The sequence below is a fragment of the Microtus pennsylvanicus genome, chromosome 18 (genome assembly GCF_037038515.1).
Source record: "Microtus pennsylvanicus isolate mMicPen1 chromosome 18, mMicPen1.hap1, whole genome shotgun sequence".
Lineage (NCBI taxonomy): Eukaryota > Metazoa > Chordata > Mammalia > Rodentia > Cricetidae > Microtus > Microtus pennsylvanicus.
This window is the reverse complement of record NC_134596.1, coordinates 34130001-34154508: the sequence shown is the minus strand read 5'-3', so window position 1 is coordinate 34154508 and position 24508 is coordinate 34130001. Positions and strand designations below refer to the sequence as shown.

The 24508-nt window shown below is 42.4% G+C and overlaps 1 protein-coding gene across 1 annotated transcript in view; it reads left to right on the top strand.

Annotated features, from left to right (window-relative positions):
- The first annotated feature begins 1130 nt into the window (after positions 1–1130).
- The window catches only part of LOC142837465 (lysosomal Pro-X carboxypeptidase-like), a 31108-nt gene continuing 7730 nt past the window's right edge, over positions 1131–24508 (top strand). The window contains exons 1-6 of the mRNA XM_075952548.1: positions 1131–1271; positions 5605–5706; positions 6681–6862; positions 7660–7817; positions 8770–8939; positions 16600–16764. Of these exons, the coding sequence (XP_075808663.1) occupies positions 5611–5706; positions 6681–6862; positions 7660–7817; positions 8770–8939; positions 16600–16764 (771 nt within the window). The 5' untranslated portion in view covers positions 1131–1271; positions 5605–5610. The remainder of the gene's footprint in view (positions 1272–5604; positions 5707–6680; positions 6863–7659; positions 7818–8769; positions 8940–16599; positions 16765–24508) is intronic.

Sequence of the window (24508 nt, the reverse complement as noted above, 5' to 3'; positions counted from 1 at the left end):
CCACATAGATTTTACTTAGAGGGAGTCCTCATTCCCTCTTGCCCTTTCTGCACTCAGATCCTTTCCACATTTCCACACGGTGAGGCAGGAAGCATCTCTTGAATTCTTCTTTTTTACTGTATTTTAGAAAGAGCTGCCGTGTGTGACCAGAGATGTGCTTCCTTTTTCAGGTCATGCCTGTGAGGCTTTCACGGCATACAACCTACTTTTGTTAAGGCAAGTTGTAGAAACAGTTCGAAGTTCCATCTCTCTTGACCCCGGGCACAGCATTTGAGCTCTTTGAGCTCAGCTTGCTTAGAGCAGGGCAGGTCCCATTGCTTCTGCAGCCCTTTCACGCTGTGATTTCTCAAGTGCCCACTGCAGGCCTTGGAAAGAGACCTGTGGGTCTCAGTCTGGACGGCAGAGGGCGCACTGTACCGTGTGCCTGTGACCACTGGGTACTGGAAGCAGCCTCATAGCTGCTGCTGATGGAGGGAAGGAGCCAGGAGGACGCCGGAAAGTCATGTTGTGAAAAGTCTCTTAGGAAAGAGACTTATTGAGGAAAGACCTCACTAAGAAGTTTTTGCTTCTTTTATTGAGTCTTGTTTTGATGGGGGATAGTACTGGGCATGAATCCTTCCACTTAGAATGTCTATTGGTGGGACAGTGGATGATACATGGTGTTCCTTGACTCCGCTTTCTTCCTCACAGAATTCAGTTCTTTCTTCTCTGCCTACCTAAGTTCTGGCCTATCAGGCCAAGTCAGTTCTTTATTTATTAACCAATACAAGCAACACATAAAAAGAAGGACCTCCTACACCATCTTCATTTTGAAAATTACGGTGATTTATTCAAAACTGCTAAGAGTATAGATCCTAAGTGCTTTCACTAGAAGAAGTAGTAAGTATATAAAGCTTATGCAATTAGTTCAATTTGACATTCCACAACATACACACATTTCAAAATATGTTGCACACTGTATTACTGCAAAAATAATTACCATAATTGTTACTACTGATAAAACCAAATGAAGTTTCAAGTTTTTTTTTTTTGATTATTTAATGATCCAGGTTGATGTTCTTCAGTTCCTGTTTCTGCTAGCCTGATGACTTTCTTTGACATATGTCTCGTCTGTCTTGTTTCCAATGTAGGTTGATCACTTTGGGTTTTACAACACAAAATCTTTCAAGCAGCGGTACCTGATTGCCGACAGGTACTGGAAGACGTACGATGGCGTAATCCTTTTTTACACTGGCAACGAAGGGGACATTACCTGGTTCGCAAATCACACGGTATGTGGCCTGTGGACATCGTCAGGTGGCTCCAACAATTTGCCTTTTACTCTGATGAACTGGAGATGTTTTCTGAGATCCATCACGAGATTTATTTTTCCCTTTGTGGCACTGGGACTTGAACCCAGGGCCTTGCACATTCAGAGTAAGGGTCCGACCACTGGGCTGTGGCCCCAGGCCTGTTTTCATTTGTAATTTTGAGGCATGGCATGACAAACACACCCAGGCTGGCTTTGAACTCACTGTAATCTAGGCAGTATGTGAATTTGCAATCCTTCTACCTCAGCCCCATAAGTAGCTGGGATTACAAGCCTGTACTGCAAGGTCTCGGTTATTATTATTGTTCCTACTTATGAAGCTATTAAGAAGAAAGAGAAACTCACTAATAATTCAAAAAATAGCAAATTTGCACAAATGAGCAAGTTTACAAGGAATAAATATATTCAAGAGGCCTCCATATTCCACTTAAATTATAAATGAGAAAGACAAAATTCTATTTTCAGAAAACAGGTTTTTTTAAGTTAAAAATCTTGATTTATTGCATATAGAGGCTTTGGGTTTTTTTTTGGTGCTTTATTTTTATTTATTTTTTTAAATTTTATTTATTTTTTTCTTTTGGTGCTGGACTTAAGACAAAGTCTCTCTACATGGCCCTGACTGTTCTAAAAATTATTTAGACCAGGCTGGCCTAGAGCTCACAGAGATCCGCCTGCCTCTGTCTCCTGAGTGCTGGGATTAAAGGCATGTGCCACTGCGCTCGGCACATATCTTGTGTTTTGATTATGGCCTCTGCTAGGTAAATAGAAGAGTGGGATTTTTCATACATTTATTCAGCCTTGTGCATGTGGAGGATGGTATTATATTAAGCATGGAGTCGGTGTCTAATAAATACTTGTAAAAAAGACGAACAAAAAGAAAGCAAAAGCGTAAACGAGTGTAAGAAGATACAAATTTCACTGCCAGGTGGGGAGGGGCAGAGGTAAAATTGCGGTGTATTTTAGTTAGTCTTCTTCCTGTTCTCTGATATTCACACGCATTAACACAGTAAGATCCTTAGCTTGCTTCCGTACCCGTGTTTCTGGTCACCTTTCACTAGGCTTAAATCTGTTAGTAAAACCTAAATTAGAGCACATGAAAACATGACATCCCCCTTGTTAGCACATCAGGACTGGGAGCAGAAAATGTCAATTTTCCGCAAAAATGCAGGCTGAATTATGATAGAGAATATCGTATTATCCAGAATGGGAGTGTCTGCCACGGCGCCGGGCTTTCGGGAAGCCACAGAAAATGCTTGCTCGGTCAGGTGAAATAAAGATGTGAATTCTCCTACAGCTTCTGAGTTCCTCATTTGTGATCCCACCCCCATAGAACTGTTAAGAGTCTAACTATGTAGAAAGCAGAAGAAAGGAGATCCCGGACATGGGTCAATGGCAAGCAGGATCAAGACTCACTTCCCGGCAGGCTCCTGCTGTTACTCCGTGAGAAATCAGAACTGCCTCCTCTCTTTTCTCTTCTTTAGATGTGACTTCCCTTTTGTGCCAGGGCCACAGGGCAAGTTCTCCTGTCCAGGGCCCATTCTTTAATCTAGGCGGAGAGCTGGTTCTGCCTCCAGCCGACCCCACTGCGGTACAGGCTCCTCAGTGGGAGTTAAGGCTCGCAGGGCATCTCTGCCGCTAGAAGGAAGGATGAAAAGACACTCAGGGTAGGAGCAGGTCCAGACAGTCGACCAGAAAGAGATCCTGAAAGGGCAGAGCCTCACCCTTCTGAGTTCAAGAGAGCTCCCTTCACAAACTAAAACCTCACGCTTGCGTGTTCACCTCTGTGTACAGATTTCCTGAGAGATTGCACAGTAGAGACAATGTTAGCTAGATGCAGAAGTTTCAGTTCTTGCTTTATAACTTGGTTGTTTGAATTTGGGTAAGCTTTTAACTCTACAGTTCAGTCTTCCCGTCTGTTAAATGGGTATAATAAAATATCTCCTAGTATTGTTTGGAAGACTAAATAAAATTAAGGAACCTGTAGAAATCCAGTGTTATGTTGTAGGATATTTGTATACTGTGACGAAGTATTGCTGTGATTGGTTTAATAAAGAGATGAACGGCCAGTAGCTAGGCAGGAGGTATAGGAGGGGCTTCTGGGCAGACAGATGAGGTAGGAGGAGATCATCAACTATGAAATATGAAATGCCGATGAGCCACTGAGGGAGTCAGGCATACAGAATGAAAGCCACATGGTGAAACGTAGATTAATAAAACCAGATGAATAAGCTTTCACAATTAATAAGAAGTCTCCATGAGTATGAGCAAGGAGGTCAAGTCCATGAGGGGTTCATCCACTGAGACAGTTTGCCTGAGCTAATGGGAGCTCACCAGCTCCAACTGTACTAGGAGTGAACAAACATGGGATCAAACTTGTTCCTCTGAATGGGGTTGACAGTTGGGGCAGACTGAGGGGCCACTGACAGTGGCACTGGGATTTGTCTCTACTGCATGTACTGGCTTTTTGGGATCCTATTTTCTTTGGATGTATACCTTGCTCAACTTAGATGTAGTAAGGGGGGGGCTTGGACTTTCCACAGGGCAGGGTGCCTTGCCCTCTTATAGGACTGGAGGGGGGTGGGTTGGGAGGATGTGTGGAGGGAGTGGGAGGAGGGGAGGGAGTGGGAATTTGGATTGGTATTTTTTTTTAATATTTATTTATTTATTATGTATGTATGTATGCAATATTCTTTCTGTACGTTTGCCTGAAGGCCAGAAGAGGGCACCAGACCTCATTACAGATGGCTGTGAGCCACCATGTGGTTGCCGGGAATTGAACTCAGGACCTTTGGAAGAACAGGCAATGCTCTTAACCACCGAGCCATCTCTCCAGCCCCCTGGATTGGTATTTTTTTAAAGTTAAAAAAAAAGAAGTCTCCGTGTTGTTATTTGGACTGACGGAAGAAAAGACAGTCTGTCTGCAGTGTTAATACATGTAACACGTTAGTTAGCCCTCTTTTGAAAATTAAAAATGCCCTTGAAATGTATGCAAGCAAATGATCGCTGATTGCACCAGGCATCGGTTCAGTTAAGCTGCTTCCTGCCAAAGCCCGAGGTCAGTTCCACAGAGGTCTGTTTCCACCCTTCAGACATTCGCAGCCTGGTGGTGTAAGACGGACTTGTGAGTTCCTGTTGCAGCAGGTGGAGGGGTTCTTGCAGCACTCTGTGTTGAGGAGAGATGGACAGCTCTGCTGGGCTGGGGCATGCAGAGGGGGGTGTGCCTGAGCTGGGTGTGCCTGAGCTGGGTGTGCCTGAGCTGGGTGTGCCTGAGCTAGGTGTGCCTGAGCTGGGTGTGGCTGGAGTGAGCAGCTCTGCAGAAGAGAAGCGGGGTCTTGAAAACCACAGGTATCAGGCCAACATATCCATTATCATCACAGATAGCTCTTCTAATTCCTGAGAGATTGCTCCAAACAACCAAAGCCATTTTGAGATTCCTATACTTTGTTAAAGAGTACTACTAACCTATTCAACTCCAGCAGCAGCGTCAGGAATGACATGGCTTTAATCCACGCTAAACATCTAATCAGTTGATGCTGTCTGCCTGGCACGCTCTCTTAGGAAGGATCCAGAGGGCACCATCCAGTCAAAGGGAAAGAGGCAGCAAATGATGAGTGAGAAGCCATCAGTGTGGGGACGTAAGCAAGTCCAGTGGCCCTGGGTGACCGCTCCACATGACAGCCTGCATTTCATCTTGGCTCTACCGCCTGCGTGAACACTGAGCCTGCGTCTCAGTGTCCGTGTCTGTAAAACCACACTGCCTGGTCTCTGTTTATTGCGCTAATTAGGTGAATTATTACACGTAGTTGGTTAGAACAGTGTCGGACACCTTGGAAGCCAGAGTTATTAACAGCTGATGTTAGCTAGTTTCCTAATGGTGTGGGAATCAGAAGAGGAGGTGACATTTGTAGTGCAAAGACAACTAAAACCTAGTTTTTGCTTTTTATTTCTTCGTTTGAGACAGGTTCATCATTGCCAGCTCAGGCTGATCTGGAAGTTACGATGTTATATAGGTTGGCTTCGTGCTAATGGCTGGGGGACCCTCTGTCTGTTTCTTTACTGCTGGCCTGCCACACTTGGCTGCAGAACCCATTTTCATTTCACTCTAAGATAGTGTGGTGTGATGTTCAAATGCACAACAAGGATCACGTATAGGTGGAACACAACACAAATTGCACAATTTTTTTCAGAGAACTCTTTCTGGTGTGGTTTAATATCTATTTTGTATGGTCTGCAAAAGTTCAACGTGATATTTTTTCCACCTCAGTTTTACTCCTGGATTTGTGATCTCTTCCCAGGGATTCATGTGGGATGTGGCTGAGAGGCTGAAAGCTTTGCTTGTGTTTGCTGAACATCGGTACTATGGGGAGTCCCTGCCTTTCGGTGAGGACTCTTTCAGGGTACGTACACATTATTTTTAAGGTTGTCCTTTTTGGGGGGTGGATAGGGCAGGGTCTCATATATCCAACTGTGTCCTACCTTCACATTTCATGTGTTAAGATACGGGTGTGCAACGGACAGTGTGTCTGGTTGTATGTGGGCCTGTGTAGTGGTCTTTTGTTTGTGTTTTAACAAATAAAGCTTGCCTGAAGACCCAAGTGCAGAGTTAAGCCACTAGAGGCTTGGTGGTGATGGTACACATCCTTAATCCCAGTACTCAGGGGACAGATGGATCTCTGTTAGTGCATACCCTGGGCTACAGGAAATTGATCCAAAAAGAGTACAGAGCTCATGCAAAGGTGATCCCAGCACTTGAGATCACAGGCCTTTCATCCCAGCACTAGGGAGGTGGAGACAGGAGTGATATGGCTGGGTGAAGACATGAGCTCAATACAGTCTGGGGAGCAGTCAGTCTGAGGACAGGATCAGCCCTTTGGTCTGAACATTGGTAGAAGTAAGAGCTCTTTAGTGACTGGCCACTCTGCTTCTCTGATCCTTCAGCTTTTGCCCTCTGATAGCTGACTCTGAGTTTTTATTATTAAGACCAATTAGAATTCGTGCTACCTTCTGGGATTGAACCTAGGGTTTCATACTAGACAGGTAGCCATCTTTCCAACACAACTCATCCCCAGCACTACTCATGTTTTTCCTAGTTTTCTTTCTCTTCCTCTTTACTGTTTTTGAGACAGAGTGGCATTACCAGCTCTAGTTAGCCTTGAACTCATGATTATAAATTATGTTGCACAAACTCAAATCACTTTTCACGAGTTGTTGAAATCTTGACACCTTGGCTTTCACTGGGCTTCTGGACTCAACTTCCTAGAAACTGTTTGGAGAAAAGCTTACACGATTCAAGTTCTGTTCCGGATGTAAGCTTCGCCTATGTGGCGACTGTGTCCACATTTACATCTGTGTTCATCCTTCCAACCCTCAGGATTCCAAGCATTTGAATTTCCTGACATCAGAACAAGCTCTGGCTGATTTTGCAGAGTTAATCAGACACTTGAGAAAAACTGTCCCAGGCGCCGATGGTCAACCCTTCATCGCCATCGGAGGCTCTTACGGCGGTGTGCTTGCAGCCTGGTTCAGGATGAAATATCCTCATTTAGTAGTTGGGTAAGTGCATTTATACTGGACTGGAAAACTTGTATTTTTTTCTTTTCCTTCGAGACAGGGTTTCTCTGTGTAACAGCCCTGGCTGTCTTGGAACTCACTCTGTAGACCAGGCTGGCCTCGAACTCACAGAGATCCGCCTGTCTTTGCCTCCTGAGTGCTTGGGATTAAAGTCATCATGCTTGGTTCTGGCTTCACCAGCGCTTTTAATGATCAAGACAAGAGATTCATTCTGAGTAAATTGTTCCATGCTGTAGTATAGATGTTTCTGGATCCTCCCATTAACAGGTATGCTATCTTTCCAACCATCTTGTTAAGGCTCAGTTTCCATTCTAATTTATTTTTTCAAATTATTTCAAAATTATAAATAATGTATATAGTATTATGGAATATTTATATTTGAATTTTGCATTAGTTCTTATTAGTTATTGAATCTTTTATACAATGCCTTTCATCCTTTTCACCCTTTTCTTCCAACTCCTTCCTGATTCATCCCCTCTTTCCTGACTTACACAACTTTGTGTTTTCTCCTCTTCCTCCCCCTCTTCTTCCCTCCTCCTTCTCTGAACCCATCAAGTCCTATTTGTACTACCTCTTGGATATGGAGGGTGGTTGACTTTCGTTGGCCACACTGTTAAAGATACCCGACTCTCCCTCTCCTAGCAACTGCCCATTGCCAGTTCTGCAGGGACTCACATCACCTCCCCTCTCCAGGCGGGGTTTTGTCTGGCTTGAGCTTGTTGTTGGAAAACTTACTTGAGTCCCGTGTTGTTTCTTCTCTCATTTCCCTGATAATTCAGAGCTCTTGCAGCTTCTGCTCCTATCTGGCAGTTTCAAGACTTGATTCCCTGTGGTGTGTTTATGAAGATAGTAACTGAGGATTTTAGGAAAAGTGGAGAAAAATGTTCGGAGAGCATCCTCAGGTCTTGGGGCGCCATTAACCGACTCTCAAATACGGGTAAGCTTTACCTAAAAGAATGTGTTTTCATAGAGCTTTATTTGTTCAATGCTTCCACTTAATTGCACGTACGTACACACACACACACACACACACACACACACACACACACACACACACGGATTTTCTGCCTGCATGTATATCTGTGTACTATGTGTGTGCCTGATGTCCACTGAAGTCAGAAGATGGCATCTGATCGCCTGGTACTAGAGTTACAAATTGTCGTGAGGCACCACGTAGGTGCTGGGAATTGAAACTTGATCCTCTGAAAGAGCAGCCTGTGCTCTTAATCGCCAAGCCATTTTCTCAGCTCCCACTTCTTAAGAAACACGCATTTTGCTAAAGCACAATATAAACCCTAAAAAGAAGAGAAATCAAAATTTCTGGGCCAATGAATGTCCTGATGCAATGATCACCCACACCAACAGAGAGCATTATCAGACTCTCAGAAAGCCATGGCATGCTTAGTCGTATCAGCAAGCTTGCATGGTCCGTCACTATCCTCTTGCCTCCATCTCCTGTTGATTTTCCTTGTTCTTCAATTCTTCAGTAATTGGAATCGTACAGTGCATATGTGTGGGGCTTTGGGCCTGGTATCTTCTGTTCAATACTCTACGTTAGCTGCATCCATTTGCTTTATGTGGTTGCTTATTCATTCACATTGTTCTATGGTATTCCTGCTTACTTCAAATTAAATAAATATTAAGTTTTTCAAATTAAAATGGGAAGTAATAAAGCATACTAATTTTGGCAAGTCCCATGATGAAGTTAAATTTGTCTGCCATGGACTTATCAGATTGTATTAAAGCATTTTGTTGAATCGTGCAATGATTCTTGGTGAAGTGGCACAGAAAATTGTATTTTCTGTAATGCAACACGAAGAACGAGAGATCTCTAAAGACTTACGTTGACTAGGATTTTGCAGTTTTCGGCAATGTCATTCTGTCTCCAGGCAGTGGTCTACCATGGCTCACCAGAAACTTACACCTGTGTGCTTCCCTAAACTCTGGGGACATCCAACGCCTGAAAGACTGGATGGCTGAGACCTGGGTGAACCTGGCCATGGTGAACTACCCGTACCCAGCCAGCTTTTTAAAGCCTTTGCCTTCTTGGCCTATCAAGGTAACGGGACAATGCCCTGCCCTCGTTTATAAATGACGGTGTGGCTTTCATCAGAAGAAGAAATACTGGTGATGGGGGTCTGTGGAGCATGCAGTTTGGGGCTGATTTTCTGATTGTGTTACCTTGGATGTTTTAGGTAACTTTTCTTATCCTTGGCTTCCTCTTCTGAGAATTGGAGATAAAATGCATCGATTATCGTATAAGATTAGTGGTTGCTGTTAATGTAATAATTACCAAATCCAAGGCTGTACTTTGTATATATAGTTTATATAATTTTGCGATATATGTTTTATGCCTAAATGTATGCACTACATGGTAGAAACTTGATAAGTGACCTATTTATTGAAGTGCTAACATAGTCAGTGAGCTGCGAAGCCTTCTAAACGCTACACACCGTGAAGGGTGATCGCTATGCTGAGCCACAGAGTGGGAATAGCACTACCGGGAGGGCATGGCCCCAGGAACGGACATCCTGGACAAGGCCCTCTTCCTCCTTGAGTTGCTATGCCTTTGCTTGTCAGCCTCAGAAGAACAAGGTATCAGTTACAAATGCTTTCAGTAAGATCCAAACAATACGGACCTGAGAAGTGTAAAGACACCGATTTATAGGTTCTGCATATGCACAAACACTGTCTTAGGGTTTCTGTTGCTGTGAAGAGACACCATGACCATGGCAACTCCTATAAAGGAAAATATTTAATTGGGGTGGCTCGCTTACAGTTCAGAGGTTTAGTCCTTTATTATCACAGCGGGACATGGCGGCATGCAGGCAGGCGTGGTGCAGTAGAAGGAGCTGAGAGTTCTAGATCTTGATCTGATGGCAACAGGAAGTAAATTGAGACACTGGGCATGGCTCAGGCTTGTATGAGACCTCAAAGCCCGCCCCTACAGTGACACACTTTCTCCAAGAAGGCCACACCCACTCCAACAAAGCCACACCTCCTATTAGCACCACTTCCTATGAGCTTATGGGGGCCAATTACATTCAAGCAACCACAAACAATTAAATAAACTTAAATTCTTTTCTATTTTAAAGACTCTTTTGCTGCCACATCATTTATATGTATATGTTCTTTAAGTAATCTCTTGTTAAGAACAAGAGTTTTAAAAAGCAAAAGACAGTTGTGTTTTTACAATACTTTTACCTCCACAACTAGAATGAGAGCGGGAAAAGAAAATTTAATTAGTTATGTGCGAGCCAACGTTCAACAGCTCTTCAAGTGTCCCACTGCACTGATGAAACTATACCTCACTTAAAAATTTATAATTAAAATAAAGTAAGTCTACTTGCTCTCAGAGTTATTTCTCTTTATGTATAGAGTGGACATCTTCTACAGAACAGACTGGAAACTAACATGCATTGAATTAAGGTGGATGTTGATAAGGCAAAGTTGTTATTATTAAAATATTACTATTTTGAGACAGATTATTATGATTTTGAGGCAAAGCTCACCTTGTAACTTAGGGTGGTCTAGAACTGTCCATGTAGCACAGTCTGGCCTCAAACTCACCCCCTCTTGCCTGCATTTCTAAGTGCTGGGATTATAGGGGTGCACCCCTACACCTGAATACAAAGTTACTAAAAACAGCTGCTGTCTCTTTGCTAAGAAAACCTGGATTTGAGCATCAAGCTTACCTCTTTGTATTCTATTGTTCTACAATGTAATAACTACATATATATCATTCCTCTTGAAGAACAAATGAATTGTTAGATACTGTGCCAAGCAGGGATTGGCAGACTCCATATACAAAGAACTCTATTTTAGGTGTTACTAAAAACAGCTGTCTCTCTTTCCTAAGAAAACCTGGATTTAAGCATCAAGCTTACCTAGTGTATTCTACTGTTCTACAATGTAATAACTACACATATATCACCATTCCTCTTGAAGAACAAATGAATTGTTAGATACTGTGCCAAACAGGGATTGGCAGACTCCATTTTATAAAGAGCTCTATTTTAGGTGTGGTGGGGCCTCAAGAGTTTCTGTCAGTTTTGCAACTGAAGCGGGAAAGCAGCCGTGGGTAATCTGTGAGTGAGAACGGCCAATCACGCTTTGTTGGGAAGTGCAGCTGGCCTGTAGGTTAGTTTGCTGACTCATCATCTTAAGAGACCCCTAGGGAGAGCTTCTTCGTGTTACCAGCTTTCATTAGGACTTGGGTTAGAGAGCAGCAGTATACCTGGGCTCTCAAGGTTCCTTCTACGGAGCTTTATTGTTTAGTCTTAAGAGGAACCCACTGTTCCTCCATCCTCTTTAAGGAATCAGCTGCAACCGGTGGAGTATCTTTCAGAAGTCTTTTCTGTTTTCCAGTTCAGCACAGCCCCCTTTAAGCACTGTGTGTATATGATTCGGAAGTTTATTTTGTAGAATAACTTCTTTTTACCTATAGTTGCCTCTTACTTTTTAAAAACCGAAACCAATTCTTGTCATTCTCTTTAATAATTTCTTGCCAAAATAATTCTATTTTTTTCTTTATTTTTGATTCTATTAAGGGGTTTGCTTTTGTGAAACGGTTTTTGTGGAACAGAATCCAGGGTTCATACACGATACGCAAGCACTCTACCACTGAGCTAAACTTCTAGCCTGATACTGGCAAATTCTTGATAGCTTATGGAATATATTTATGATTCTGTTTCTTGTCTGGATGCCCTCCCACACCCCTCCAAAAAAAAAAAACTTAAAAAAACAAACCCCAAACCCACTTCTTTTGCAGTTGGTTCGAGAGCCTCCCATTGCCTGTTTCTTCTCTTTCCACAGTTAGCTGCACATTTAATTTTCACGGATCCCTTTTTTCCATTTTCGCTGCCCCTCGCTCCTAAACCGAGCTTCAGATCGCTTTCTGTTCTCCGCTTATTCCGTTTCTCCTTTCTTGACCCTGTCTGTGCTCTCAACCCCCTCTAATCCCTGAACACTACCCAGCTGGGGACTGCTCTTTCACTTGGACGGTTCCATTTAACCAGAACCCCTCCTCCTTCGGATGCACTTCCTCCTCTTTAAAGGGCTGACAAACAGACCCTTTTTTAAGTCCCTAACTCAGACTTAGCGTCGTGAGATAACGGTTGGGTTGCGAGAGAGAGCAGGCTGTTTCCCATGCTGTCTGCGCCACGTACATCTCTGGAGTATCCTCGGGCAGCGACTAAATGCTGTTTTCCACGTCAATTCAGCGCTCATTCTCCCTAATTTGTCTCTGCACATTGTCCCTATTTGCTTTTGTTTACTGGTAACAGAAGCTGCCACAGTCATGCAGAAATAATCACGGACTTGGCTGGCAGAACACAGGGAGGAAGAGAAAAAGGAAATAGAAAACCCTCTGTCATTTGACGGTTCGGGTTACATTACAAACCACTACGCCTCTTCTTGGCTTTAAAAGCGCTTTTTTAAAGGAGGCTGAAGTTCGTTAAATTCTGTAGTCTTTCTTTTAGCTAATAACCTAGTGAACGTTTTAGCATCTTTGAGCCCAGTCTTCTGAGCACGCGGGCATAGCGAAATAGTAAGACATAAAAGGGAAAATCTCTTCCGTTTGTCTCGGTGTTTGATAATGTATGCACCCTCTCTGGGTGGTTTAAGCGGTTTCGATGCATTCTCTGAAAGGAGAGCTTTTACTGACAAAACCAATGTGATTATCTGAGGCAGTGTGGGAGGGGAGGGGAAGGGGTGGGGGTGGGGGGGTGGGGTGGAGTTGAAATCTCAGAGAAAGAAAATCTCGCCTAAAAGCTGAATGTATCCATTTAATCCTTCTTCTAATGGAGGGATCATACTTTGGAGAGAAGACTGATTTTTTTTAAGCTCATCATTCCCCCTTTTTATGAATTGTATCTTTGCCCCCGCCCGCTATTTCTTTTATTCTAATGCTTAGCCTCCTAGGTACTGGCACCGAGGGCTTTTAAGCAAACCATTATCCTTGCTTTCTTGCCTCTGTGTTGGCAAGAAGCGCAGACCACATTGGAGTGCAGATCTGACCACTCCAGCATTGCATGAATGTTCTACTTTCTCCTCTTTCATTTGCGTGGCAAAGGTTAGCTTTGTAGCCCAGGCTAGCCTGGAACTTGTGATCCTCCAGTTTTGGCCTCCCTGGTGCTGAGGCCTGTCTTCCACACTACCCCCCCCCACCTTTAAAAACTAGAATTATTAAAGTAGGCATCCAATGTTCTTAAGAAATTCTTTCTTAGATTTATTTTTTTTTGCCTGAATGTGAGTAGGCACACCGTGTGCATACCTGATACCCAGGGAGTTCAGAGGAGACCATCAGATCTTCAGGAATAGGACTTACTACCATATGGGTGCTGGGGACCCAACCCAGGTCCTCTGCAAGAGCAACCTGTGCTGGGCCACCTCTCCTGTCTCGTAACATTTTTATTTTATTTTTGTCTTGTAATTTTTTTAAAAAGAACTGTCCCTTGAGTGTTTACATTTACTAGGAAACAGAAAATAAATTGTCTATTTGATTCAAGGGGCTGGCACTGAGTCTCCTGTTAATCTGCTATTTTAATTTCTTTTAAACTAGTGTAAATATATTTAAATTTATCCTGTAACAAAATGACTCTAAGTTTTTATAAAAATCAAATAAACTAAAAACATATAAAGATAAAAAAACCCAAACAATTAAAGACATGGGTTTATGAAGATAAATGTGGAAGCTGGACCTTGGAGCACAGGCTTGTAATCCTAGCTACTTGGGAGGCTAAAGCAAGAAGATTGCAAGTTTGAAGGCATTTTGAGCAACTTGGTGAACTCTCTGTCTCTCTCACACGCACACACACACAAATACACACACACAATCAAACACACGCACACATGCACATACCTTCCCACTTAAACAGACACAGAGACACACATGCACACACACACACACACACACACACACACTCCAAACAAAGCTCACAACACACAAACGAATAGCCCGATGCAGGGGATATTTGTGTGCTGAGACTTGGAGAGAAGCTTTGTCGTGCTGCCGTGGGCATTCTTCCTCCCGTCTAATTAAATCACAGCCCCTCAGTAAACAACTAACAGTGGAAGCGCTTGCCCTGACCAGTTGGCTAATATTTGCAAACTATCAGCGTTGAGTTGAAGTATTCCATGAGGTTGTGCCAAAGTCGATAATGTTTGACTCATAAGTGTGACAGTTCCCTATGGTTTCCCTTTGACTTAATATTTACGTGCTTTATGCGGATTACACAACTGATTAAAAAGCGTGCGACCGTCTCCCTCTGGATCCCTGTACTCTTGAGCAGTCATGAATTAGTGAGAGTGGTCCCTGTTGAAGCTTTGACATTCTAAGTAACATATGAGGAGACTATAGGGTTTTCACTTGCATATTAAAGGCAGCTAGAGTTCGATACCAGCCTGGTCTACAAGAGCTATTTCCAGGACAGGCTCCAAAACCACAGAGAAACCCTGTCTCGAAAAACCAAAAAAAAAAAAAAAAAAAAAAAAAAAAAAAAAAAATTAAAGGCAGCTAGACGGGAGCTAGTAAAGGCGTTACAATGTTTCTCTTTTTTGAACTAGTAATTCCAGTAAGAAGTTACTTTGAAAAAAAAAAGAGTAACAATGTTTCAAATGAATAGCCTTAAGGCTTTCTCTGTTGCTCAACTCCCAAGTCTCACTGCTCCTCTACGGATTGTTTTACATAGGTGGGTGTCCTTCTGACCGGTTGGTGGTCAGAACTGGACCCTGTCCTCCCAGGAGGATCTGCCTTCAGAAGGGCAGTGGACCCAGGACTGGCCCTAATCAGGTCATGGAATTTCCATCAGCAGAGGCCACGGCTGTGTCCGAGATGTTCTAGGGCTGCAGAAAACCATGTATTGTTATCTGGTGCCAGCCCCCAGCCACGCTTGTGTCTTTTAAGAGACAATAACTGCTCTTTGCAGAGATGCTATTCATGGGGACTCCTTTTCTTTCCTCAACAGAGGCCCAGTGTTCCTGCTCTAAGGGCGGGGGGAGGCTAATGCCAGCATATGAGTCAGCCCCACTGGCTACTGTGCCTCCCAAGGGTTTTAGGTGTTTGTACATCATCAGCCCCTCTTTTCTCCTGCCTAGCTTGCATCATCCACTGGCCGTGTCTGCCACACTGCTCGAACAGAACGTTTTCCTCTGAATCTACTCTGTAGTTCTGTGCTGGCCTTGGAAAGAGCTCAGTTGGCTGAGGGTGTCAGATTCAGCAGGGAGGGAGTAGGGCTCGGTAGTTGGTGATGGGTAGCCCAGTACAGCCCGTGATTGACTCTTAGCATCCGTACCATTTTATGTATTTCTAACTGCTGTCTGTCTTAGGATTGCTTTCTGAGAAAAGTGGTATTGTTAAATGCTAGGTAACTGTTGATGTTCCATGAATAATTAAAGAGTTTTTAGAATAGTAAATCACTGTTTTGACTTTTAACTTTCTGCAGCTGGCATTGTCTATGGCTTCAGGCAGAACAAGTTTCTACTTCCAATTTTGCTCAGATTTGTTTCCTTAAGTACCTCTTGAACGTGGGCACAGAGTATACTTATGACCTCATGGTTACCTGGGTATCTTTTCCTTTAAATATTCACATTTATTTTTTATTTATGTGCATGCATATGTATGTGTGTGCATGCATGCGTGTGTGTGCATGTGTGTGTGCGTGTGTGTGTGGTGTGTCTGCAGGTGTACTTACTATGCTTTGCATCTGGAAGCCAACTTGTGAGAGTCGATTCTCTTTTGTTTTTACCACATGGGTCCTTCATTTTAAACTCAGGTTCTCAGGTTTTACAGTAAGTAGCTTTGGCCATTGATCTATCATACCAGACCTCATAGTTGTTTTTGTTTTTGTTTTTGCTTTTTTTTTAAAGTCTGGATCTCACTGAATAGATGTAGCCCAGGCTGGCCTCAAATTCGCAGAGCTCCATCTGCCTATGCCTCTGCCTCCTGAGGGCAGGGATTAAAGATGTGTGCCCTTACACCCAGCTCTCATAGTTATTTTTAAAGGCGTATTTAGCTATTTGGATATCATATTTTGTGATTTTTCTCACATTTAGAATTTCTAAAGCTTGCTATTAGAGTCTGTGCACAGCCACCTTCCTTTGGGAAAAGCCCTTTTTTAAATCTTAGAGGCTCTGAGAAATCTCGCAGACAAGAAAGCTATTCACCTGTGGGGAGAGAGAGGCCTCGGTGGGTAAAACACTTGCCTGTGCAAGCATCAAGATGGGCACTCAGATCTCCAAAACCCACATGAAAAGTCGGGTGGATGTTATGGCCTGCAGGTCACCCCAGCACTCAGAGGAGACAATGGACCTCTGGAGCAAGCCGGTTACCAAGACTGGCCACATTAGTGTTGTCTGGGTTCAATTGAGAAGCTTTGCCTCAAGGAATTAGATCAACGGGGTCTTAGAGAGACTCTTGATGCCAGCCTTGAGCCTCACATGTACCTACAAACATATGTGCATGCCCCTACATAGATGTGTGCCTCACGCATGTGAATACATACACACACACCATGAAAGAAGAGAGAGCAGTCCATATTTGCTAATACATGCCTTCTTGAAGTTACATGAAGTACCAATTAATAGTCCATAGAAGAATTGCTATGGATGGGCTGAGGCAATGGCTTGTTTGGTGAAGTGAATCGTGTTTTTGTGTTATTATGCTGTAATTTTTTTATTAGTATCTGACTCTTCCTTTGTTTATCTCTTCAAAATGACAGGTCGTGTGCCAGTATCTGACAAACCCGTACATGTCAGATTCCCTGCTGATTCAGAACATCTACCAAGCTCTGAATGTATATTACAATTACTCAGGCCAGTCCAAATGCAACAATATTTCTGAAACAACAATTGGAAACTTGGGGTCCCGAGTTTGGGGCTACCAGGTAAGCATGCGTGGTTCCTGAGACATCTTTCTTCCCGCTGCTACCTATAGTTGTGCTGCAATAGTGACCAGAGGAGAGTTTATCAGCTAACCTGTGTTCACATCTCGACTGCATTCTTTATCTGCACTGTTAAGACTAATGATGATGATGGTGATGGTGGTGGTGTTGATGATGGTGATGATGATGGTGATGGTGATGATGGTGGTGATGATGATGGTGGTGGTGATGGTGGTGATGGTGGTGATGATGATGATGATAATGATGATGATGGTGATAATGATGATGGTGGTGATGATGATGATGACGATGATGGTGATGATGATGGTGATGATGATGGTGGTGATGATGATGATGATGATGACGATGATGGTGATGATGATGGTGATGATGATGATGGTGATGATGATGGTGATGATGATGGTGATGATGATGATGATGGTGATGATGATGGTGGTGATGATGGTGATGATGATGATGATGATGATGGTGATGATGATGATGGTGATGGTGATGATGATGGTGATGATGATGGTGATGATGATGATGGTGATGATGATGGTGATGATGGTGGTGGTGATGATGATGGTGATGATGATGGTGATGATGATGGTGGTGATGATGATGGTGATGATGATGATGGTGGTGGTGATGATGGTGGTGATGATGATGATGGTGGTGATGATGATGGTGGTGATGATGGTGGTGATGATGATGGTGATGATGATGGTGATGATGATGGTGGTGGTGGTGATGATGGTGGTGATGATGGTGATGATGATGGTGATAATGATGATGGTGATGATGATGGTGGTGATGATGGTGATGATGGTGATAATGATGATGGTGATGATGATGGTGATGGTGATGATGATGATGATGGTGATGATGATGGTGGTGGTGATGATGGTGATGATGATGGTGATGATGATGATGGTGATGATGATGGTGATGATGATGGTGATGATGATGGTGGTGGTGATGATGGTGATGATGATGGTGATGATGGTGATGATGATGGTGATGATGATGATGGTGATGATGATGGTGATGATGGTGGTGATGATGATGATGGTGGTGTAGGGATAAGTCCCGCCCCTTAGGGGGCGTGTTCGCCTCGGGCTAATGTCTGCCTATAAATTTGGCGAGCGTGCTCCGAGCTGTCTCTTCTACTTTCCTGGTCTCCGCGGGAATGGTGGTTCTGTAAGTCTATTTCTACATTAAAACTATATATATTTTTACAAACTGTCTGCATTCGTTTACGCCGCTACATTTTGGCGTCCAACGTCGGGCTATTTTGCCCCTGACTCAAGCGGGTAGCCCGCTAGCTAACACAGCACCCTCCTGGGTGCTGTTTTTCAGTTCGTGACTCCGGCCCCAGTGCCGAGTCCGAGACATACTCGGCCACACAGGCCCATTCTGCCTGCCTTGGCTAAGTTTTACAGCGGAACCCCACTGCCTGAATTAGCGGAAGCTCAAGTACCTGCGGTTTTGCAACAAAAGCTGCCACAGGGGCAGATTTGGTCTGACACAAAGTGACTTGGCAGGGCAGTGGTGGCGCACGCTTTTGATACCAGCACTTGGGAGGCAAGGGCAGGCGGATCTCTGTGAGTTTGAGGCCGGCCAGGCAGTGGTAGCACACGCCTTTAATCCCAGCACTTGGCAAGCAGAGGCAGACGGATCTCTGTGAGTTTGAGGCCTGCCAGGCAGTGGTAGCACACGCCTTTAATCCCAGCACTTGGGAAGCAGAGGCAGACGGATCTCTGTGAGTTTGAGGCCTGCCAGGCTGTGGTAGTGCACGCCTTTAATCCCAGCACTTGGGAGGCAGAGACAGGCGGATCTCTGTGAGTTCGAGGCCAGCCTGGTCTACAAGAGCTAGTTCTAGGACAGGCTCCAAAAACACAGAGACCAACAACTGGCAAGAACCGATCATTGCAGGTAAAAAATTTTTTCTTTCATAAATAAAATGTCTGAACACATTACTGTTCAAGAATTTAACAGTTTTTTTAATTGTACCATGTGGGAGATTTTACAAGAGGTGTCTATCACGCCACCTCTATGGATCCTTCTGGGATTCATAGTTTTCATTGGCACCAAATGGTTTGATAATAGAAATATGATAAAGTCTTTACGAGACGAATCCAGGATTCTTAAGGCAGAGATAGAACGCTTAAAAACAATTGAGAATGATAACAATCTTCTCAAGAATCAGTTTGAAGTTCTCCGGACTGATAACAATCTTCTCAAGAATCAGTTTGAAGTTCTCCAGACTGATAACAATCTTCTCAAGAATCAGTTTGAAGTTCTCCAGACTGATAACAATCTTCTCAAGAATCAGTTTGAAGTTCTCCAGACTGATAACAATCTTCTCAAGAATCAGTTTGGAGTTCTCCAGACTGATAACAATCTTCTCGAGAATCGGTTTGAAGTTCTCCAGGCTGATAACAATCTTCTCAAGAATCAGTTTGAGGTTCTCCAGGCTGATGTTAAGGAGAAATTCATTACTATGGAAGAGGGAACAGCTGATCTGGATCGTAAGGTTCAGTCCCTCTCTGTAGGAACTGAAACATTAGTGGCTGATGTTAAGGAGAAATTCATTACTATGGAAGAGGGAACAGCTGATCTGGATCATAAAGTTCAGTCCCTCTCTGTAGGAACTGAAACATTAGTGGCTGATATTAAGGAGAAATTCATTACTATGGAAGAGGGAACAGCTGATTTGGACAATAAGATTCAGTCCCTTTCTGTAGGAAATGAAACATTAACTGAGAGAATCAAAACTGCTGAATGTGACAATTGGATTTTGTCTAAAGCTTATGACAGATTGATGGAAAGATTGTCAATACAAGAAGGCACGGTTTATGCCATAAAAATTATGTCCAAAGATGATATGTTATCTCTAACAGACAAACTTCATACTTTAGAATCCTCAATGAAGGCTTTGGAACATAATTCTGGACAGGAGATTCAGACATTGCAGAAGGCAATAGTGAATAGAATTGAAAAGATTGAGGAATTTCTAAATTCTGATGAAGAAGAGCAAAGGGTAGAAGGGCAAATTTTAACTACATCTGTGGGTAAATCTCTCCGGGACAATTTCCACAAAGCTCTACCAACAGCTCTACCTGCCTTTCCAGTAATAACAACAGAGAAGGTGGTTGGTTCCAGAAACCCTAGGGTCATCAAGGAGGATACATGGGAGCCTGTCCGTATGAATGACCTCAAGGAAATTAAACAGGCTGTCATGACTTTTGGGATGCAAGCCTCTTTTGTTAAAGAGATGCTAAGATCTTGGGCCACGACAAACAGAGCAACCCCCTTGGACTGGCTCCAGCTGAGCTCTGCAGTACTTGAGAGTGGACCACAATTGAAATGGCAATGCTTATTCAGGCAAGAGGCTAAACTCTTAGAACAGCAAGAAAAAGCAAAGGGAATTGACATTTCCCTAGATAAAATTCTAGGTGAAGGGCTCTTTTCCGACCCTCAGGAACAAGCTAATTTGGATGAAAACACACTCTCCATGTGTACTACAGCAGCCTTAAGGGCTTGGGACAGGGTACAAGACCCAGGACAGAGAATAGAATCATTTGTTAGAGTTAAACAGGGTCAGAGAGAACCCTTTAGTGAGTTTTTACAAAGATTAACTAAGGCTGTACAAATAGGGATATCTGACCCAGAAGCAAGACGTATAATGATTGAGTCTTTGGCTTATGAAAATGCAAATGTGGAATGCAAAAGGATTTTGGGGCCTTTAAAGCTCAGATCAGCGCCTTTGGAAGAATGGGTCTTGCATACACTCAATGTTGATACATTTGATTATGGCACTGAAGCATGGGTAGAAGAAGCAATTTCCAATGGTAAAAGGAGACACCAGAATACCAAATGTTTTAACTGTGGCAAAATGGGTCATATGAAAAGGAATTGTAGACAACGGATTTTCAGAAATAATAATAATAATAATGCATCTTTCAGAAATAATAATAATAATGCATCTTCTAGAAATAACAGAAATAGGAGGACTCAGCCTTCAGGTTTATGTAGAAGATGTGGAAAAGGCAGACATTGGACGAATGAATGCAGGTCTACAAGAGATAGACAAGGCAACCTGATACAGTTGGGAAACGTAGGAGGGGGGGGCCTCACAGGCCCCCATGGCAAACATGGTTCAGTCATATCCAGTTTCTGCAGAGAATGTGCCTCATCAGGACAATTAGGAAGCCCCATGCCTACTGTTACAAGCAATAATGATCAGAAAGATAAGTTACGTGTGTTTTGGCAAACTTCTATAAATGATCAAAGACCTAAACTAAGAGTGTGTGTAAATGGCATTTTTATTACTGGCCTGCTGGACACAGGTGCTGATGTAAGTATCATTACCCCAGAATCTTGGCATTCATATTGGCCTCTTCAGAATGTAAATGTTCAGCTCCTGGGAATTGGAACCCTATCTCGAGTAAGGCAGAGCACGAGATGGGTTGAATGTATAGGGCCAGAGGGACAAATAGGAAAATTAAAGCCATATGTAGCCAATATCGCAATGAATTTATGGGGTCGTGACCTATTACAACAATGGAATACCGAAATTAACATTCCTGCTACTTCTAGAGCCTATAGTTCTGAGAATAATATTAAAAGATATTACAAACGGAGAAAACCGGCCATTCGGGCTGTACAAGAACAAGCAATTGATGTCCCTTCAGAGATACCAACAGCCTTGCCTCTAAAATGGTTGACTGAGAAACCAATATGGACAAAGCAATGGCCTTTAGCTGAGGAAAAGTTACAGGCTTTAGAACAGCTGGTACAAGAACAATTAGATGCTGGACATATAGAAGAATCTACCAGCCCTTGGAATTCTCCTGTATTTGTGGTTAAGAAAAAAATCAGGTAAATGGAGAATGGTGACAGATCTCAGGGCCATCAACAAGGTTATTCAACCTATGGGCCCTCTGCAATCTGGAATTCCTTTGCCCTCTTTATTACCAAAAGGATGGCCTCTCATAGTTATTGATTTAAAGGATTGTTTTTTCACTATACCTTTGCAAAAAGAAGATAGAGAAAAATTTGCCTTCACAGTGCCTACTTATAACAATTCTCAACCTTCGAGGAGGTACCACTGGACCGTTCTCCCCCAGGGTATGTTAAATAGCCCCTCCCTGTGCCAATATTTTGTGAACCAACCATTGCAAATAATACGCAAGAAATTTCCCAAATCTATAGTATACCATTACATGGACGACATCTTGTTATCTGATTCAAACATGGATACCTTGAACAGACTGTTTGAAGAAATAAAGATACTTTTACCTAAATGGGGATTGCAAATCGCTCCTGAAAAGATTCAGAAGGGAGATTCTGTTAATTATTTAGGTTATAAAATAGGTTTGCAAAAAATTAAGACACAAAAAGCACAAATTAGGAGAGATCGCCTACGGACTCTTAATGACTTTCAAAGACTGTTAGGAGACATTTCCAGTCTACGACCAGCTATTGGAATAACACCTGATCTAATAATTCATTTGAACAAAACCTTGGATGGTGATAAAGATTTAAACAGTCCCAGAGAATTAACAACTGAAGCAGAAAAGGAACTGACAATGATTGAGGAAAAATTACAACAGGCACATGTGGACAGGGTGAATCCAGAGCTCGATTGTATTCTTGTCATACTACCATCAAAAATTTCTCCTACAGGAATTTTAATGTAGAGAGATGATATTATTTTGGAATGGATCTTTTTACCACATAAACCAAGTAAGAAACTGAAAACTTATGTGGAAAAAGTCTCTGAGTTAATTATAAAAGGCAAGCTGAGACTTCGTCAACTAGCAGGCATAGACCCAGCAGAAATTATAGTGCCCTTCACTGCTGATGAACTAAAGAAATTATGGGAAGATAATGAACCATGGCAAAGAGCTTGTGCTAATTTTTTGGGAGACATTAATAACAACTATCCAAAAAGCAAGCGGCTTAACTTTATAAAGAGAACTTCTTGGATTCTTCCTCGAATCGTCCGTGATGCTCCAATAACTGGAGCCCGTACATTCTATACTGATGCCAATAAATCAGGGAAGGCAGGTTACAAATCAGAAGACTTGGATAAGGTGGAACAAAGTCCGTATAATTCTGTCCAGAAGGCAGAATTATATGCCATTCTTATGGTGCTAAGGGATTTTAAAGAACCTATTAATATAGTTACAGATTCACAATATGCAGAAAGAGTTATTTTACATATTGAAACTGCTGAATTTATACCTGATGATACTGAACTAACCTCATTGTTTCTCCAGGTTCAAGATTTGATCAGGAACAGGCTTTGCCCTATGTACATAACACACATCCGATCCCATACGGGTCTGCCAGGTCCTCTAGCACAAGGTAATGCAGAAATTGATCAATTACTGATTGGTAGTGTGCTACAAGCCTCTGAATTTCATAAAAAACATCATGTTAATAGCAAAGGTTTGAAGAAAGAGTTTTCAATTACATGGCAACAAGCTAAGGAGATTGTAAAGAAATGCCCTACTTGCTCTTTCTATAACCAAACGCCACTGCCTGCAGGGGCTAATCCAAAGGGCACCCAAAGGAATGAAATCTGGCAGATGGATGTGTTCCACTTTGCAGAATTTGGCAAATTAAAATATGTTCATCACACCATTGACACTTATTCAGGCTTTCAGTGGGCAACTGCTTTAAGTTCAGAAAAAGCTGATTCAGTAATCACTCATTTATTAGAAGTCATGGCTATCATGGGTATACCTACATAAATAAAAACGGACAATGGTCCTGCTTATGTTTCTAGGAAAATGAAACGGTTTTTTGATTATTACAATATCAAGCATGTTACAGGTATACCATACAATTCTACAGGTCAAGCAGTCATAGAAAGATCAAATCGAACTATAAAAGATATGTTGAACAAACAGAAAGGGGTGGAAACCACCCCCAGAAATAGGCTACATAATGCTTTGTTAACCTTGAATTTTCTCAACGCTAATGAGAAAGGAACAACGGCTGCAGAAAGACATTGGATAATGGAAAAGTCTACTGAACTAAATCAACCAGTTTATTTCAAGGATGTGCTGACCTCACAATGGAAGCCAGGATATGTGCTACGTTGGGGAAGGGGTTTTGCTCTTATCTCCACAGGTGAGGAAAAATTGTGGATACCATCAAAATTAATAAAGGTTCGGTTTGAAGAAGAGAAGCCACTTGGAAAAGATAAATAACAATTCTTTCATAAGGATGGCGAACATACTGATGGTAAGAAATACAGATAGGTTGGAGGCAGGGTTCTTTTCTTATCTCCACAGGAAAATACTCATCTTCAAAGAAATTGAGGGACCCTGAATATTTAATTACTGATGGATGGACACATTTTGTAAGTATTAATTTTTATTTATATATCTTATTAAACATTTCTTTATAAATATATAGAGCTGGTTTTGAAGTTGGACTCTGGCTCAGTCCCTCTCCAATTCCAAGCCTGTTAGTAAGAGAAAAACCCAGAGTTTCTGGAGTTTCTGTCTCATGTCAAGAGCCATGATATGGGACAGAAAGAAATATGAGTTTAGAAAACATCCTTGCTTTTCTTCATATCTATCATACTTTTCATTGAATATATATATCATGCCTTTTATTGAGTATATATATATATGTATGTATATATATGTCTATATGATTAATGTTTAAGTTTTTCACAATGAACAATGAGTTTTTCCCGAAGTGACATTTGAAGTTTCCAGGA